Source organism: Miscanthus floridulus, chromosome 5 (assembly GCF_019320115.1).
Source record: "Miscanthus floridulus cultivar M001 chromosome 5, ASM1932011v1, whole genome shotgun sequence".
NCBI lineage: Eukaryota > Viridiplantae > Streptophyta > Magnoliopsida > Poales > Poaceae > Miscanthus > Miscanthus floridulus.
The window spans coordinates 137,457,315-137,475,043 of record NC_089584.1 but is presented as its reverse complement, the minus strand read 5'-3'; the positions used below and the strand labels follow the sequence as shown (position 1 = coordinate 137,475,043).

Genomic DNA, 17,729 nt, shown 5'->3' with positions numbered 1-17,729 from the left:
ACTAGCACTTCCCGACATAAAGACAATTCCTGCTTCATGCAGGCAAGTTGCAGCTGCAAATCCGAACCGAGGATGGGTTTTTTGAGTTAGCTCACCCTTGTAAGATCACGACCCTTTGCCCCGCTGTAAGGTCGAGATAGCGACTAGAGGGGGGTGAATAGTCATTACTAAAACTTAATCACGCCGGCTAACTGAAACAAGTGCGAAATTAAATCTATCGGTCTAGCCAAGACTACACCACTCTTCCTATGTTCTCTAGCACCTTGCAAAGATTCTAATTAAGCAATTAAGGTGTTGGTCTAGTTAGAGCTCACCTAATCAATTCTAGAAGCAAGGTCACACAAACCTATGCCACTAGTACTTTAAGCAACAAGGGAGCTCCTACATATGCTAGTAAGCAAAAGCACAAAGCCATCTAAGCTTACTAGAAATGCTCAACAACAAGGCGACCAATGCCAAATTAGAGAGCACAAATACTTAGCTACACAAACTAAGCAATGTGACTAACAAGGTTACATAAAATCAAATTAGCCACGCAAGGGAGATACTTCTAAGCTACACAAGCAAGAAGGTACCTAGTAAGCTACACAAGCAAACTAATTACAAGAGCAACTATACAAGCACAATGTATATGAAAGTAATTACAAGCTTGTGTAACGAGGATGCAAACCAACAAAAAGAACAAAGTTGACACGATGATTTTTCTTCCGAGGTTCACGTGCTTGCCAACATGCTAGTCCCCGTTGTGTCGACCGCTCACTTGGTGGTTCGACGGCTAATTGGCATCACCCGCCAAGCCTGCACATCGGGCACCGCAAGAACCTACCCCAAGAGTGAGGGTAACTCAATGACATGCTTTACTAGAGTTGCTCTTAACGGCTCTCGCGAGGCGAGCACAATGCCCCTCACAAAGCTCTTCTCTGGAGCACCACACAAGCTTCTTGTGGGCTTCGACGGAGACCACCACCAAGCCGTCTAGGAGGTGGCAACCTCCAAGTGTAACAAGCACCACCGGCTTGCAACTCGATCACCTAGTGCCACTCGATGCAACCTTACGATGCAATCGCACTAGAATCGCTCACTCACACAATCAGATGATCACTATCAAGCATATGTAAGATGGAGGGCTCCCAAGCACTCACAAGCATGGACACAAAGTCTCTCGAGGTGCTCAGCGCTTGCCATGGCTGAGACCACCTTCTATTTATAACCCCATGGGCTAAACTAGCCGTTACCCCTTCACTGGATAAATTTCGGGAGAATCGGACGCGCAGATCGTTTGCCCCGGACGCACCAGATGTGTATATCGAACACGTCTCGTGTGGCGACCGAACGCGTCCGGTCGCTACCTGACCGCCATGTGTCCAATTTCAAACTAGCCGTTGCCTCCAACGGCTCTCTGACATGTCCGATAGGACGCGCTGTTTGAAACGATCGGACGTTGAGCCGCAGCGTCCGGTCGAGTCTAGTAAGCCCCCAGGGCCGACCGGACACACTATTAAGAAATGACCGGACGTTGAGCCTCAGCGTCCGGTCGAGTGCCAGTAAGCACCCAGTCCCGATCGGACGCTCCCAGCGTCCGATCAACTGTTTCACTGAACATCGACTTCACTGATTCACACCGGACGCGTCCGGTCGCTCTCTGCTATTCAGTACCGAGTCACATACCGGACGCGTCCGGTCGGCGCGACTAACTCCTTTTCTTCACCAACTTTTTCTCCTTTGAAAAAGTTAACATTAGTTCAACACGGTAAGTTGTATGGATTAATGTCAATACACAGTATTTTCACAAAGGAAACTAATCAAATCTATTCGTCACCATTTTCCGATTCGTTGTGACAGGTATGCAGCATGTTTTCTTCGAAGAAAAAATAGCACGATATGGTTTTGGTGCATGGAGGGCGTGTTTTGGAGGGTTTGTTATTTGTTTTAAAAAAGTTTGTTGTTGAAAAGGACTGAAAGGAAAATTGATAAAAATAGAGAGAGGAACATAGTATCTATGCTAAATTCAAGAGGGAAGCTATAACCCGCCACTAAAAAAAAAAGGGAATATATAGATTTGAAGATTAGGGGGAGAACATGTGACGGGAGAGAAAATAGAAATTGGATGAATGTTGTGGTTTCTTATTTGCCAAAATATGATGAAAATCCACATCACATTAACCTATGTCTAATTCAAACACGTTTGTTACGTTAATTCAACAATCAGACGGTGATAACACACTCATGGAGTCATGGTTCACCGATTTCAAGATGCTATATGCATCAGTCCAACAAACAAATGGATGCGGCTAACGCACGGTCGCATGTGCGTTAGCTGAGCTGCACGACCGTCTTCTGCACCGTGCGTCCGCCATCTTCTCCCTTTTCGGCTCCCCTTTCCCCGCCGATGCCCCCTCTTGCCACCACGGAGCTATGGCGAAACCCTAACACCCGCGATGGCCTCTTTCTTCCCCCTCCCGCCGCCGCCATGGCCATGGGCGCCCCCGCCCCCGATCTGCTAGTCCAACCGCCTCCATCACCGGAACCCTAGCAGTCATATTCTTCTTGTTCGACTCTGGTGGGGACGCAGGTGCGGTGGGGCACAGGTGTGGGCATCACGCGGGCGTGACCGCCAGGGAGGAGCTCGCTAAGAGAGAGGGGTGGAAGTTGAGGTGGGGCGTGGGCGTGCGGTGTGTTAAACGCCCACATGCCCAGCTTTAAGACATTGCCAAAACAAAATAGTTATAGTAGACTCGTCATGCTGCATGGATCAACGTCAAAATTGAAATTTTCATGAGGGAACTAACCAAACAGGACCTCAAATTTCTTCTATTCCATTGAAGGTAAAAAAAATACATACCCGAAGGAACCGGCGTACCGGACCGTCTAAACATGGGCCAGGCCTAAACGGCTGGGGTGGAGCTGGGCTTGTAGTAGACACGTGGCAGGGCTCCATCAGCCACCGCTCGGCGGCGGCCGTCGTCCCGCGGGAAGCCAAAATCACGAAACGAAAAATTCTTGAAACCTCCGGCCGCGGGAAACATTTTGCGCTCCGCGCCGCCCCCCTTCCCCTTCCTCTCGCGCGCGCGCCCACCTCCCTTTATAAATACTCCCTTCCCGGTTCGTCTCCTCTCTCCTCTCCAAATCCCCAATCTTCTCCGGTTCCCACCCGGCCACCCCGCGCCCCAAATCTAGATCCACCGCCCACCACCCCGCCGCCAACGCGGACGCCGCCTCCTCCGGCTGCATTCGTCGCGCCATCGTCTGGTGCTTGGACTCCGCGAATCTGCAGGTGCGGCTCTGAACTTGTGCAGAAACGGGCTATCTTGCATTTTTCCATCTCGCTGGAAAGCTACCGGTTGCAGTTTCTGTGTCGCGCAAAATCCTAGTACATAGTGACATAGTGTATTTGTTACGCCATTCCTGAATGCCTCCGTTTTTTTCGTTATCTTGATCCAGGTTTAGTAGAGTAGACCAGTGTCTGAGCACGGATTAGATAGAGGAATGCGCTGTTTGTTCCTAGAGTAGCAGTTGCAAGATCCAAACCCTCCCGCGATGGAAAGCGGCGCCGTGGTTCTCGGTGTTGCTCGCCCCGAAGAGGCCCCTTACCACAACGGCGCGGGGCCGTGGGACGATATGGGCCAATCGCAGATGCAGGTCGATGGTCCCGTTGTTCTCAACCAATCCGCTGAGCTCGGGTCGGAGGACTCGATGGCCGTCGATGACGCCCCGGTTCAAGCACCATCAGGCCAGCCGGTGGCGGCAACACAGCAGTCTCCTGCTACGCTGGCGGACACCATCATGGAGGTGCAGAAGCAGCTAAAGCGGAAGAGGGCTTCCAATAGCCCAGTGATTGCTGCCGCGGATAAGGACGCTCTTGTTGCCAGATGCCGCCAGGAGCTTGAGGGTCTCTTCCAGTTTTACAAGGAGGTTTCTGACCGCAAGATGCAGCTTGATGGTGGGAACCTGTCCGTCAACGGGATGGTTGGCTGCTTGCTTGAGGAGAGCAGTCTTGGGCTGACCAAGTTAGTGGACGAGATATATGAGAAGTTCAAGGGATTGGAGGGTGTGTCTGTGGCTTCAGTCCGTAGCTCTGTGCTGCTCGCTGGGCAGAGGATGATGTACGGGAAATCTTCCCCGGATGCTGACGTGTTAGAAGATGAATCAGAGTCGGCTCTTTGGTGCTGGGAGGTAAGTTGGGTGTTACACTACACAAGTTGTGTTATTTTGATTATATTGTTTTGTATTTTTATTTAAAAAAACTGAACCTTTTAAATGCATATGCAGATAAGAGATCTGAGAATGTTTCCTGTGAAAGCACGCAGCATTCTGAGCACACGGAGATCTGTCAGAAAGAAAATCCATGAGAGAATCACTGCCATCTATTGTAAGGACAACCTTGTTCTTACTCACATTTTTATCCACAATTTTTGCTGCCTGTAGTGATTTATTTGCATATTCCATTTTCCTACGGAAAATATAATGAGAGTTTGTCCAATTCTTTCAATACATGGCATGTTTCTCTTCCCAACAGGAAGAAACTTGGTATGCTTTGCTGTTTTTTTTAATGAACTGGTATTCTTTTCTGTTAGTTTCTTTCAATGTAGCTTGATGCTAAATCAAGTTATATCTATGCATGTATTCATATAACCTGTAACATCGATTATCTATTCCTTATTTACTGGCTCACTCACTGATCAAATGTATCACTGGCAGCAACTTTGTCGGTTCTTGAAAACCCAGGAGCTTATGTCCAAGTAAATGATCTAAAAAAGGCATCATTAAAATTAAACAAATCACTGAACCTGGAAGGGATCAGATCAATGGTGGAAAGAGCGACACAAAAGAACACAGAACGGTGTGTACCCTCTTGCATGTTATTGATGCATTTGTGTGGATTCACATGCACATTTTCTCCCTGAGGTTCTGAAAATCCTAATGTGTAGACCTTTTCAATAAAGGGGTGTGAAAGATGCTGGATCAGCAGTTAAGGAATTGATGCAAGAGACAGAGAAAAATGACCAAAATATTAGAAGACTTCAGGATACTAGTGTCTCTGAGCTGCAGAATGGAAACTCGCTTGCTAATGTAAGTACTTGATTCATTAATTGCACTGTGCTTGAGCCATTCTAATAGCATTTCAACAGTTGCATTTTAGTATATCTTCTTCCAATCGTCAATGTTTGGTTTGTTTGAATGTCAATATGTGGACAATGATACACCATCATTTTCTTGCATTAGTAGTACTTCAGTTGCCTTTACCTAGACACTTCCTTAAATCCAGATATTGTGTAGCCTAACCTTTGGGTAATCAGATATGACAAATGATAAAGGAATGGTAGCATTTTTAATAGGTTGATATGATGAGATGGCTGTTTTTCATGTTTATCTAAGAAATTTGCTTATTCGGTGCACATAGTGCTTGCAGCTATGCTTTGTTCCTTTTTTCCCCTTTCTCTTGAGACCATGTCATAATATTACAGCAATAGTTTTTTTAGAAGGGACGACAAAAAGCTTTGACGTGATTTATATTAGACGAAGAAAATGAAAAATACACGTGTAGGCCCAGTTTTTTGAGTGGAAACCAGCCCCAAAAACCACCAACTGGGAGAGTGCACCACTCATCCTAGTGCACCACTCATTATAGCAATAGTGAATCATTGAAATCACACACAATTGCTTTTCACACAATCTAGTAATGTTATATTGTTGAATTCCAGGAAAAAGAGATTCAGAAAGCACAAAAACAAGTGGAGAAGGAAATAAAGCGCCAGGAGAAGGAAGAAGCTCAGATGAGAAAACTGCAAAAGAAACAGCAAGAAGAGGCCCTAAGAGAACAAAAGAGACGTGAAAAGGAGGAGGCTGAAGTTAAGAAACAACAAAAGAAGCAGGAAGAGGAAGCACTGAAAGAACAGAAGCGTCGTGAAAAGGAAGAAGCTGAAATGAAAAAACAACAGAAAAAACAGCAAGAGGAAGCTGAGAAAGAACAGAAGCGCCTTCAGAAGGAAGCTGCACAACTCAAGAAGCAACTAGCCATTCAAAAGCAAGCTTCTATGATGGAATGTTTTTTCAAGAGTAAGAAAGACAGTGGAAAACTTCAAAAACCTGGAGAGAACAACTCAGCTGACGATCCATGCAATGACAACAAAGAGACAATACCAGCAACCACATCGAAAATTGATTCTTCATTGTCTCAACAAGAGAGCTGGGTTTTAGAGGATCTTCGGAGGTTAGCAACATTTCCTGAACTTTATTATTCTTTCACTTTCACACTTACTAAAAGTGAAGGGACTTAATGAACATTGGTTACAGGTTGCAGGTCACTGGTTGGAAGATGCTATCTAGCTACAATAGGTCCTCCAGATGGGGTATAAGATGCAAGCCCAAGATGGAGGCATTTAAAGAGCTGAAGCTTCAGAAATCCTCAGATGATATGGTCGACGAAATACTTTCAGCTCCAAATGAAGATGGCGGCCACAATTCAAGTCAGGAGAATGAACATGATAAGCTTGAAAGTGACATTGATATGCTACAGGCTAGTGAGGTGCAATGTCATGGCACCAGTAACCCTAAACATCTGCAAACTAGATTAATTAGAAAGAAGCTTCTGCAATTTGATAAAAGTAACAGGCCAGCGTATTATGGATCCTGGAGGAAGAAAAGGTTGCCATTTCAATATTCATGCTGTCTATAATTTATCATCACTTTATATTTTAGTGCTATATCGTGATTTATTCTAAAATTATCTGCAGTGCTGTTATTGGTCCAAGGTGTCCACTTAAGATGGATCCTGATCTTGACTACGAGGTTGATAGTGACGATGAATGGGAAGAGGTACTTGCTGATATTCTAGCATCTTTTTTTCTTCTCTTTTGGTAAAAAATTCATATTTTGTTTTCTGCACAGGAGGATCCTGGTGAGAGTCTTTCTGACTGTGAGAAGGATAATGATGAATTTATGGAAGAAGATTCCAAAATTACAGATGAAGAGGATGAAGATAGCTTTGTTGTGCCTGATGGTTATCTCTCAGACAATGAGGTATATATTAAATAAGTGATGTCTCCTTTTCTAATTTGAGTTCCTCATTTGTCTTGGTGCAATGCGACTTTTCATGCTAGTTTCAATTAGTAAAGCCACATACTAGTTTTATATTGACAAAAGTGCGAACCAAATATTGGTTAATCTGCTATGCTTAGGTATCAAACCAGCAAACTCCAATTCTCAACCCTAGAGGGGTACATGATATATTCTGTAAAAGGTTATCTACTAATCTCTTATATATCTGCTGAAAGAATGATAACAGCGAGAACTGTATTCCATGGTTAAGAAAATAAAATAGTGGGATAAAACAAGTGTACACAAGTTCAGTAGAAATTAGGAAGATACAAGTTCTATGTATGAATCCATCCATGTGCTTTTCTTGAGTTATAATATACTGTGATTCTGTTCTACCCATAGTTGTTAAAACTGTGATTCTGTCATCTAATTTTATGGCTTCACAATCTTAGTTGATTGTGTCAGTTCTATGACTCTGTTAAGTAGAATCTAGGAATAGGATATTATGATTCTAGTAGTTATAATCCTAAGATTTGTGATCCTAACATTGAAGTTCCAATCAGATTCATGATCGTTATTTTAGTAATCTTGGTCCTACTATATGCGATGCCAGGTGCTATTGTTCCTCAAGTAAATGTGCAATATTCTTTGTTTCACTGTTGGAGTTCACTTCCTGCAGGGAATACAAATTGAAAGCCTATTGGATGATAAAGATGAGGAAGCCAGTAGCTCACCAACTGGTCAGTGTACAGAAGTTGAAGAGTTCAGGTCTCTACTGCGTCAGCAAAGAGTCCTGAACACTTTGACCGAGCAAGCTCTCCGGAAGAGCCAACCTCTTATTATATCCAACCTAAATCACGAAAAAGCTGAATTACTGACTGCCGAAGACCTCAAGGGAATGGCAAAGATTGAGCAGTTATGCTTGCAAGTTCTTTCAATGCGCATCTGTCCAGGAGGTGCAGTTGTTGATGTGCCTCTAACTGACAGCTCATCTGCAACTGTTGAGGAAACTAACCAGCCCAATGTGAAGAATGGCTCTCCTGGGGCTGCATGTGCTATACCAGAAACAGACCTGCCAGAAATTGTAAGCACTGAGTGAATATTAGCAATTGATATCTATTGTTTGAAGATAGCATGCAGCTGTAGTTCTCATTTTGCTTTAACCCCAATGCAGGTCCAGGTGATAAGATCATGTCGAGATGGTATCCACAAGGTGGTGGAATTACTGCAGCACAAATTTCCAAATGTTCCAAAGACTCAACTGAATCGTAAAGTGAGGGAGATATCTGACTTTATTGACAATCATTGGAAGGTGAGGATGCTCTCACATTGAAAAAATCCCGTGCCTGATTATTCATAGTTTCTGTGTCAGTAGCATGGTTTTGTTTCGTACACCTCCAAGGGCAAAATGGTTTTAACATCTTATGTACACTGTTTCTCTGCAGGTAAAGAAAGAGATTCTTGATAAGCTAGGATTGGATTCGTCACCAGGTACCTGTATTAATTAATTCGCTTTTGTTTCAGAAGTAGGATCCCTGCATATTTGTCCTTGGAAAATCTTCTTACCAATCATATTACTTGTTTTCAGTGAAATCCAAGAAGAATAAAAACATAGCCACGTACTTCTCGAAGAGATGTTTACCTCCAGAAGAGGCTGTCAATGCTCTGGCTGCTTCTCCTGAGTTGCGGTTGAAATCTAAAACAAAAAGTGGCACCGAAGCTCCTCAGATCAATCTGTTCCCCTCAAAGCAGTAGAGTTTTTAACAAGATACCCTGAAAGTTGGATCAGGGGACAATGAAGCTATGAATCCAGATGAGCAGAAAGCTCAGCGGTTCATGTACAAAGGCTACGGAAGTGCAACTCAATTTTGCATCATCACCGATGGAAAATGATCTTAGTGCAACATGGGTTTTTGACAACATGGAGATCTGGACTATGTTTCCAGTGTTGGACATGTAATTTTAGCTGGAAAGTAGGTTTTTATTCATGAAGGATATTCAGTTCAATTATTTGGCCTTGATGTGATTAACATGTATCTGTCCTATTGTTAACGCAAGGCATTGTTCTGAAACTGCCCCCATCTGACGAATAAGCAATGTGTCCTGTGACTGCTCAATTGAAGTGCATCTGTTTTAGTGTGACTGTGCGAGCAAACACTTGTGCTTATCAAAAGACAGCTTTGTGCAGAAATTGTTTTTTTACAACCTGTTTGCACCAAATCTGATGAATGTACATGTAAATAGTAGCAAAGGCAACAAAAGCAATATATATTTGCTTTGGCATTGAACATTTTTGGTTGAACATGCATAGGAGTACACAGTAGAACAAAAGAATTACAGCAATAGGACATACTAGAACAGACGGCAAAGAATCAACGAATCTTGTTCATATAGGAGTATCATTCTGAAGGAGCAATTTAAGACCAGCAGTGGACGGGGCATCAGACATGGTACGACTGCCAGTTCTTGGTCTGGAGGTCGTCGTCGTCCCAAAAGAATTACAGCAATAGGACATACTAGAACAGACGGCAAAGAATCAACGAATCTTGTTCATATAGGAGTATCATTCTGAAGGAGCAATTTAAGACCAGCAGTGGACGGGGCATCAGACATGGTACGACTGCCAGTTCTTGGTCTGGAGGTCGTCGTCGTCCTCGTCGTCGAGGCGGAGGGAGAAGGCGAGCGCGAGCGCGGCCCACTCGAGGACGAAGATGGCGGTGCCGAGCCCGCCGACCATCTTGAGGATGACGGCGCCGTCCTCGTCGCGGACGTAGGACTGGAGCTCGGCGAGGAAGTCGGAGGTGCGGGTGAAGGCGAGCAGCGCGACGGCGCCCTGGAAGATGGCGGTGAGCGCGGCGCCCGCGGTGTGCGCGTTGTGCCACTGCGCGGGCGTGGCGGGCGCCGTGAAGGAGCCCGAGCAGCCGGCCGCGGAGAAGACGGCGGTGAGGGCGTGGAGGAAGAGCAGGAGCAGGCCGCACGGGGACGGCAGCAGGCGCAGCGACAGCGTGAGGAAGATGCAGCTGGAGGCGGCGCCCAGGAGGATGTAGTTGCAGAGGAGGAACGCCTTGCGCGTGTGCGACTTGCCCGCCATCGCCGCCGCCGGACTCGCTCGGAAGCTGTTGGCTTGGGTCTTGGAAGCCTGCCGAGGGAGCGGGATGCCGCTGGCTTGCGGGCGAGGGGGCGAGGTCGAGATCGAGAGAGCCAGAGAGGGAGGTTTGGAGTGGGAGCGGCGGAGTGGTGGGTACTTATGCCCGCGCGGGACGGGGTGGCGCGGAGCATTTGCCCGTTGGGGCTGGCGGTGGTGAGGACTAGAGTGAGGCCGCGACCCGCGAGGGGCAACGGCTAGTCTGGTGCGTGGGGTCCGGAGGGAGGGGAGCGCAGGGGTCCACAGTCCACTGGCATGAGAAGAGAGACGTTGCTGCCCCACTGGAGAAGTAGTTGACTTTGACTCGGATCCTATGCGCGCAGCACCGTTTCTTTTCGCCTTTTGGGGCTTCCGGCGGGGGCTGGAAGCGGCGAAATGCAAACCAGCTAACGAAGTATCCAACGGATTAAATTCTGTAGTCTGTACCCATTTAACCCAGCAGCATTTCGGCAGGCACTATGGAGTTTAAGGTCCAGTTTAGTTCCTTTCCAAAATGCCAAATTTTTCAAGATTCCCTGTCACATCGAATCTTTACACGCATGCATGAAGTATTAAATATAAATAAAAAATAAAACTAATTACACAGTTTAGACGAAATCCACGAGACGAATCTTTTAAGCCTAATTAGACTATGATTGGACACTAATTACTAAATAACAACGAAACTGCTACCGTGCTCATTTTACCAAATTTTTCGACATCTAAACAGGCCCTAAAACAGCCTTACTCCAGGATTTCATTTCCGTACCAGCAAAGGTTGTAGCTACACCTGACAGCCAAGTAGTTGGACTGGACTTGGACCACTGACCATTTTTACTGAACTCACCCTCACCTTGATTGCGTGCCAAGCAGAGTAGCAGATGCGCAACACGAATTAACACTGACCCCTCTTTCTCTATAGTCCACACACACAGCTTACAGATGCTGCTCACACAATTAATTTACAGCTGCTTTACAGTGACTCAAAACCAACTCCTTACATCAGAAACAACATCGAATTCACAAATTACATCAGAAACCTCTTGGGCGCATCCGCTCGACTGGCTCCCAACCTTTCAGCGCGTCATGCCTCGGCCTCGGCTGTTTGGGCCGACGACTCTTCGGCGTCCGATGGCTGCGACTCGTGCTTTGCCGCGGCCTGGAGAACCCGGTCTTTCACCGCTGTCGTGGAGGGGGACGTCGGCAGGCCCACTTTGTTTGACTCTATCTTCTTAGCTGCCCATGACACGGCAGTCTGCGCCTACTCTTACTGGAGACAGCAACAGCCTAAGCCAAGAGAGCAGGAGGGAAACTTGTAATCATCTTTTCGTTGTTCAAGAGGCAATTCCAAAACTTAAAACAACGGAAACAAAAATTTTGATACAAGAACAGGAAAGAAAAAAGGAATTCAGGGTAACTTACTTTAGGTCTTGCTCCAAGTCCTCAGAACGCTCATATGTAGAGAATCGCAAGTAGATAGTCTATCCAGAATAAAAGAAAAATATCAGACAAACTGTGTTGCTAGCCACATTTTGCAAATTGATATATATTTGCAGTTAACAGTAATGTACAAGTGCCCAGTTATATTAGTGTTTTCCAGAAATGCAGATGCGTGCATTTTTTTCTGAGACGCAGATGCATCCATATTGAACAACAAATAAACTATCTGTCAAACATACTACATACCAGCCCAACGCTTAAAACAGCGATGTATTGCAAAGTCGTCTCCCATTCTGCGGACACAGTGATATATAGTCAGTTAACCAAAATCAATATTCTAATTCAGCTGCAGCACACTTGTTTGTTCTAGCCAGATTCCAGAAATCCAGTGACAAGTATCCATTAAGGTACATCCACTCAAAAAAGATAAAACAAGTGTTTAGGACATGGCTTGTACTGAACGTTTAGGAACACAAGGACTAGTTCTTTAGGTTGGTCTCAGGAGAGCCTACTGTTTTGGTATCATGTGGTCGAGTTTGACACTGTTTGTCTCCCCCCGAGCTCCCCCCAACAGGGTGACTCGGGGGGCGCTCGTGCCGCCGCCGCTAGAGCCCCCCCTCCACGCCTTCCCTCCGTCCGCCGTCGCCGCCCTCAGCTTACGGTGGCAGCTGGCCCCAAAAACGGGCAACCGTCCGCAATCCTCCATCCCTACCCTGCAGCTTCCTCTACCACCCCTCCTCCCCCCACTTCAACTCCGGCGATTCGCGTGGCTGGCGGGGCGGATCCGGGACCTCCATGGTCGGATCCTGCGCCTCCCTCTCCGGATCCGGCGGTTTGGCGACGTCCGGTGAGGGGGTGGCCGCCCTCTCCTGTCCCGATGGCGCAGGCTTGCCTGCAGGGCGGGTTCGATGACCCAGCTGACCGCTGGGGCCGGTCTCGCACTTGGCGCCACTGCTGGCTAGCGCGGTTGCCGTAGGATCTCACGCGTCTCGCGGGGGTGGCCGCCGGTTGGCCGGCTCGGCCGGATCTCGGTCCTGGCTACGCAGGTTGGCGGCGTGGTGGCCAGCTGGGCGGGATGTCGCGCATGGCGATGCGGTTGCTGCGGATCTGGCGTTCGGTGCCGGGCCTTGCGGTGGCCACGCTTCGTCACTGCCACGGGTCCCGTCGCCGCTAGAAGCGTGGCGGCAGCCCCGGCCTAGGCGTCCCCTAGGCACAGCGGCCTCCCCTTTCTTGTGGTGTGGATAAACCATGCTTGGGTGAACACCCTGCCCAGCTTTGCTATGGGCCGGTGGCGGTGGCGTTGTCTGCGTCATTCTCCTTCTCGAAGGCGTCATCGAAGCTTCTGCTCACCACGTCGGGGATGGTTCTGGGATGAAAGTCACCGTGTGCTCCTATCAACGACTGTTGGCGTCTGCGGACGTCAGTTCCCTTCTTGAAGGCGTCGTTGGAGGGCTCCTGCTGCCGTGCTTCTGCTCCGTCCGCCTCCACTAGCTACGGCGTCCAGGCGCGCTACACTCCGCCTGCTCCTCCCACGCCGTTCGCCGGAGGTCGCTCCTTACTGTAATTGTGCCTGCGTGTGCCTCTTTCTACTCTTCGCATCGTCTGCCCTGCCTCGGTAGATGTTGCCGCTGCAGTCGCTCGGCTGGTCACAGTGACTACCTGGTCGCTGTTGATGTTAAAGCCGCAGTCGCGCGGTTCACAGTGGCTACCTGGTCACTGTTGATGTTGCCGCTGCAGTCGCTCGGTTCACAGCGGCTACCTGGTCGCTGTTGGAGTTGCCGATGCAGTCGTTCGGTTGATCACAGCGGCTACCTAGGTCGCTTGTTGTCGCCGTTATCTTGGTTCTTTCGGTGGATGCTTTGCCACTGCGGCTTCGTCTCCTGAGTGGGTAGCCTTTGCGTTGAATTTTTTCTGTAGGTTCAGTCGGTTAGGTCTTGCTTGTTTTCTTGTATTGGGTGCTTGGGGGTCTTGGTAATCCTGGGATTACCGGGATGCCTGTTGTTGTAACTGTTTAACAACCTCTGCTTCCTCTTAATGAAAAACGGGCTATACGCCCGATCGCGAAAAAAAAGTTTTGGTATCATGCAGGCATCTTAACCGAGCAATGTACGAAGTATGAATCAAATAACAACATAATTTAATTAGACACTTACCAAGTAAAGCATAGGAAAGTGCTGAGAGGCCCTGTTAAAAAAGAGACACAACATTGTCAAGAAAAAAAATGCATCCAACAATTTCCGTGAAAAAATAATGCATCTAAGGGCTACAAAGACAAATAAAGGTAAAAAAGGTGCTCTTTGTTGTATGTATACTTGAACGTTTAAAGGCACAAGCTCTTACCAAATATAATAGAAAATTAGTTGAAAATGTTCAGTAACAGCAATACAGTGTGCCAACATGAGCAAAAGTCAATAACATGAGAATAAGACTATTGACCTACCAGAAGAGATCCAAACACAAGAGTTGGGGTGGGCTTTATTTGTTTGATGATTTCCTCAACGTCCTGCATATTTCGAGACAATAATGTGGGTGATCGAGAATAAAGAGGTATAATTTTCTAGATCATTAAGTTATGAAGCATGTTAAAACCCGCAAGAGCTAACATCTATGAACTATTCAAATGATACTGGTCGAGTGATAAATGCTGCAAATATGATCTCGAAAGAATATAAGAACTAAACAAGATTGCCATAACTGGCACAATATCCTTTGGTTCACAGGTGAGTTTCTGGTTTTGATTCTTTTTACCTCATTTATTGACGTTAATGCAGTCTCAGGTTTCAGTTCTTTGACACGAAGGTTCTTTGACCATGCTTGGAAACCACCTTTAACAAGGTAAGGTCGCTGCACCCAAACATTCAAAGTTAGACAAGGGAGACAATGCATGCCAATGCAGTACTGGTGAAGACCAAAGCACTCGAAATTTGCCTGCACACCGAGCTTCTTCAGTAACCTAGCAATGGCTTTTGATCGAGCTCCATTATAATCCATAACTATGACCTTTGAATCACCCTACAGTGGCAGGTGACAAAGTACTAAACTTATTGTGAAGAAATATCGGAAGGCAGGTACAAAGTTTATGCCTCAGTTCTAACAGCACACCTTCACCAATTTCAAGTTACGGATGACAACTGCCAGTAAGGCATCATCAACCTCTCTTCCACCTTTCAGCATACTCTTAACTGGGCCTTTGATCTAAGGAATAAAATCAAATGAAGTAGTTATCAATGAACATTTTTTTGGGGGGTTATTTCACCCCCTTTGGAATTCAAGCAAGGAGAGTTACATAAGAGTTGTTTTTTTGCTAATCATTAAAAAAAGTTTAAAACAGGGTAAGCATACATAGGAACTCTCCATCGATCACTGAATGATTAGGCAGGTAAATGTATTCAAATTAAAAGAAAATCAAGTACCAGTGGAGATCTTTTGCTGAAATAAGACATACCTCAGGTGAATCTACGCTTGCATATTTGGACCTAGCCCCAAGGCGTAGATCAGGAACGCCATCTTTTTCCCTCAAATCCTACATAACATAATCCAATAATGAGCTTGAGAGAATGCAATCTTCTATTATCCTATGCTACAGAAAACATGACAAAAGAGCTTCAAAATTTCAGTAACAAATAAAGAGCATGAAAGGAATGCAATAAACTATTGCACTCAGGGCAAGAAGACAGTGGCTACTAAATAATCGTTTCTAGAAATTTGAAATGCTATGTATTATGAAATGGATTCAAAGAGAGCTCCAAGGAAACAGAAGGCCAATGAAATTTACAATATCTTGACTCAAATAGTTTGGCAGTATTGTTGTACTGAAGCAACAGCACAAAAGGTGACTAAATAATCCCTTCTAGCATTACGGGCTGGATTAAAGAAAGAGCTCAGATGAAAAGGGACACGAAAGAAAGAAAAAGGCCAGTGAGATTTACAATATCTTGCCTCAGGCCGAACATCAATAAGTACGGCTTTGCCATCGTTTCTCAATAACTCGAATGCTGATTCAGGTGACAAGTCTCCAGAATAGCCACCGTATATGAAGAGCCAGTACGTTGTCCTACAATGTAGCCAAAATTAGAAGGAGCTTTGAAAATAAGGTGCAACTAGAGGTTTGGTAGGCCAAACAAAGAAATCTTCCTTTACCCTATTGTCACTGAACCTCCAAGCAAAACTGCCAATTGAACAATAGGATCACTTGGATCCAAACCAACATTCTTTTCAACACCTTCAACAGCTACATATACCTGAATCACAGCACGCACTAAAATTTATCAGTGGATACTTCAACAATGAACTTCTCTGAGGAACATTCATGCAACTAGACATGCCTAGGTGTTTAGCATCCCACTGAGAACAGCAGTGAAGTTAATGATTGAACAAGCAACACAAGTTATTCTCTCGGCCCGGCTTATCAGCCATGGTACAGTGTTTTTCTCTCACAACAAAACAACATTAGCCGGTTTATCAGCCGCAAAAACCATCAGCCGAACAGCTCCAATGACTGAACATCAATCAATAAGTACATACCTGTTGCAGAGCATTTCCGATTGGTCTCAAAACTATATTAGCTTTCTCCTCAGACGAGCTCAACAAATCTCTAACATTTGGTGGTAGAGACTCCTTCGCAGACCCATAAGAATACACAACGAATGTGGCTGCACTGCCCAGTGAATCCTCTGCTGCAACAATCGCCTTCCTAAGAACATCAACAGCCACAGCCCCAGCTCCGGCCACCTTCGCCTGCAACGCGCCGGACGCGTCCGTGACCCCTCCGGCGGCCTGCTGCTTACCGGCGTCGACCGACGCCTTGAGCCCACCGATCGCGTCGCGCACCGTCTTCCTCCACGCACCGAGTGCGTCGTACGCCGACAGCCGCAGCTTGTCGTAGGCCTCGGTGAGCGCGTCCTCCGCCTGGAAGACCTGCTTGCCGACCTTATCGATGAGCCTGGCCACGGAGTCCTCGACCTCGGACGCGTCGGACGGGAACGTACTGGGGAACGGCGCGTCTGACAGGGCCCGCTCCGCGGCTTCGGTGGGGGCCGAGTTGACCACGGCGGTGGCGGTGGCCGCGGCGGCTGCCTGGTCGGGAGCGGCCAGTTCCGCGACGGCCGCCAGCGGCTGGTCGGTGCCTGTGCAACATAGCCCAGGGCTGGGGTCGGCGCTGGGGAGCGGCGGGAGCTCGGAGGCGGGGGCGCCGAAGGCTCGCGCGATGTCGTCCGGCGCGGCGGTGTAGGAGGAGAGGATGGAGGAGTCGGCGAGCGGCGGGCGGTCGGGCACCTGCGCGACGAGCGGGTCGGCGTAGGACCTGAGCGCGGCGCCGACGTCCACCCTCCGCGGCACCCGCGCGACGACGTGCGACGCCGTCACCTGCCAAGCAGCAACAAGGGCATTCAGCGCCCCGGAAGGCGGCAAAATAGATAAAACCGGTACGGACCGGCTGATCGCCGGCGAAGGCCGCACCGGGCAGAGGGGGGAGCAGCTGGGCGCGGCGGAGCAGACGGGCAGCAGCATGGCGGGCGGGCTCATCGCGTCAGGCTGCTGCTCCCATCCGTTTCGTTGCCCGCCTCGAGTCGAGGGGGGCGGGGACGGTCGCGGCGGCCGGGGCGAGCTGGTTGGATTGGAGCCTTGGAGGTGGAAGTCGCTAGGGACGGGCACGTGTCACGTGTGTCGCGGCGCGCGGGAGGCTGTGGAGGAGGTGGTTGATCCGGGACGAGTGGAGCCGGTGCGACGGCGAGGCGGGGGTTCGGATTTTGCCGGGATTGCGCGGATTGGTGTTCAGGGACTCGTCGGCGCCGGGGTGGCGGGGGCGGGCCCGTCCCAGAGCTACACGCGGCCACATGTTCAGATGGATGCCCAGCTGGCAGCACTCCAAGTCTCCAACCGATGATCGCTCAGTTCTGGCTGCTGGTGGTTGGGCAGTGGCAACACGTTCGTCACGGTGAAGCATGAAACATCTCTGCACATCAACGTGAACTATGCCAAATGCTGCTAATAACAATGTCATTTGGCCACGGGCAACGCTAGTACAGTAGTCATTTGCATCACACGCTAGCAAATCCCGATGGGGGTGGTCTGGTGGAATTGCTTATCAAAACCTCAGTTCATTCAGGCAAAGTATACGTCCATCCAG

At 47.8% G+C, this 17,729-nt stretch overlaps 3 protein-coding genes across 3 annotated transcripts; 1 reads left to right on the top strand and 2 right to left on the bottom strand.

Moving 5' to 3' along the window:
* The first annotated feature begins 2,848 nt into the window (after positions 1 to 2,848).
* Positions 2,849 to 9,148, top strand: LOC136450920 (chromatin assembly factor 1 subunit FSM). The gene is made up of 13 exons (XM_066451615.1): positions 2,849 to 3,274; positions 3,442 to 4,173; positions 4,270 to 4,369; positions 4,699 to 4,840; positions 4,944 to 5,070; positions 5,703 to 6,211; positions 6,295 to 6,645; positions 6,735 to 6,816; positions 6,889 to 7,020; positions 7,718 to 8,122; positions 8,213 to 8,350; positions 8,484 to 8,529; positions 8,627 to 9,148. Exons 2-13 carry the CDS (start codon positions 3,538 to 3,540, stop codon positions 8,791 to 8,793), a joined length of 2,835 nt encoding a protein of 944 aa, XP_066307712.1. The 5' UTR covers positions 2,849 to 3,274; positions 3,442 to 3,537; the 3' UTR covers positions 8,794 to 9,148.
* Positions 9,149 to 9,260: 112 nt separating this feature from the next.
* On the bottom strand, positions 9,261 to 10,257 carry LOC136450921 (uncharacterized). The gene has a single exon (XM_066451616.1). The coding sequence runs from the start codon at positions 10,127 to 10,129 to the stop codon at positions 9,644 to 9,646; it is 486 nt and encodes a 161-aa protein (XP_066307713.1). The 5' UTR covers positions 10,130 to 10,257; the 3' UTR covers positions 9,261 to 9,643.
* Positions 10,258 to 10,891: 634 nt separating this feature from the next.
* LOC136450919 (calcium sensing receptor, chloroplastic) lies at positions 10,892 to 17,316 on the bottom strand. Its single transcript, XM_066451614.1, is given in 14 exon segments — positions 10,892 to 11,414; positions 11,416 to 11,449; positions 11,585 to 11,643; positions 11,849 to 11,895; positions 13,756 to 13,786; positions 14,043 to 14,105; positions 14,351 to 14,446; positions 14,531 to 14,614; positions 14,705 to 14,797; positions 15,048 to 15,125; positions 15,542 to 15,656; positions 15,743 to 15,843; positions 16,127 to 16,966; positions 17,060 to 17,316. Coding segments are annotated over 14 exon segments (1,875 nt in total). The 5' UTR covers positions 17,126 to 17,316; the 3' UTR covers positions 10,892 to 11,246.
* Between the last annotated feature and the right edge of the window lie 413 nt (positions 17,317 to 17,729).

Coding starts and splice junctions, on each gene's coding strand:
- LOC136450920 (XM_066451615.1), top strand. CDS start 3,538: ATGGAAAGCGGCGCCGTGGTTCTCGGTGTTGCTCGCCCCGAAGAGGCC. Junction 5,071..5,702: donor ATGGAAACTCGCTTGCTAAT/GTAAGTACTTGA, acceptor GTTGAATTCCAG/GAAAAAGAGATTCAGAAAGC. Junction 6,817..6,888: donor GTGACGATGAATGGGAAGAG/GTACTTGCTGAT, acceptor TTTTCTGCACAG/GAGGATCCTGGTGAGAGTCT.
- LOC136450921 (XM_066451616.1), bottom strand. CDS start 10,129: ATGGCGGGCAAGTCGCACACGCGCAAGGCGTTCCTCCTCTGCAACTAC.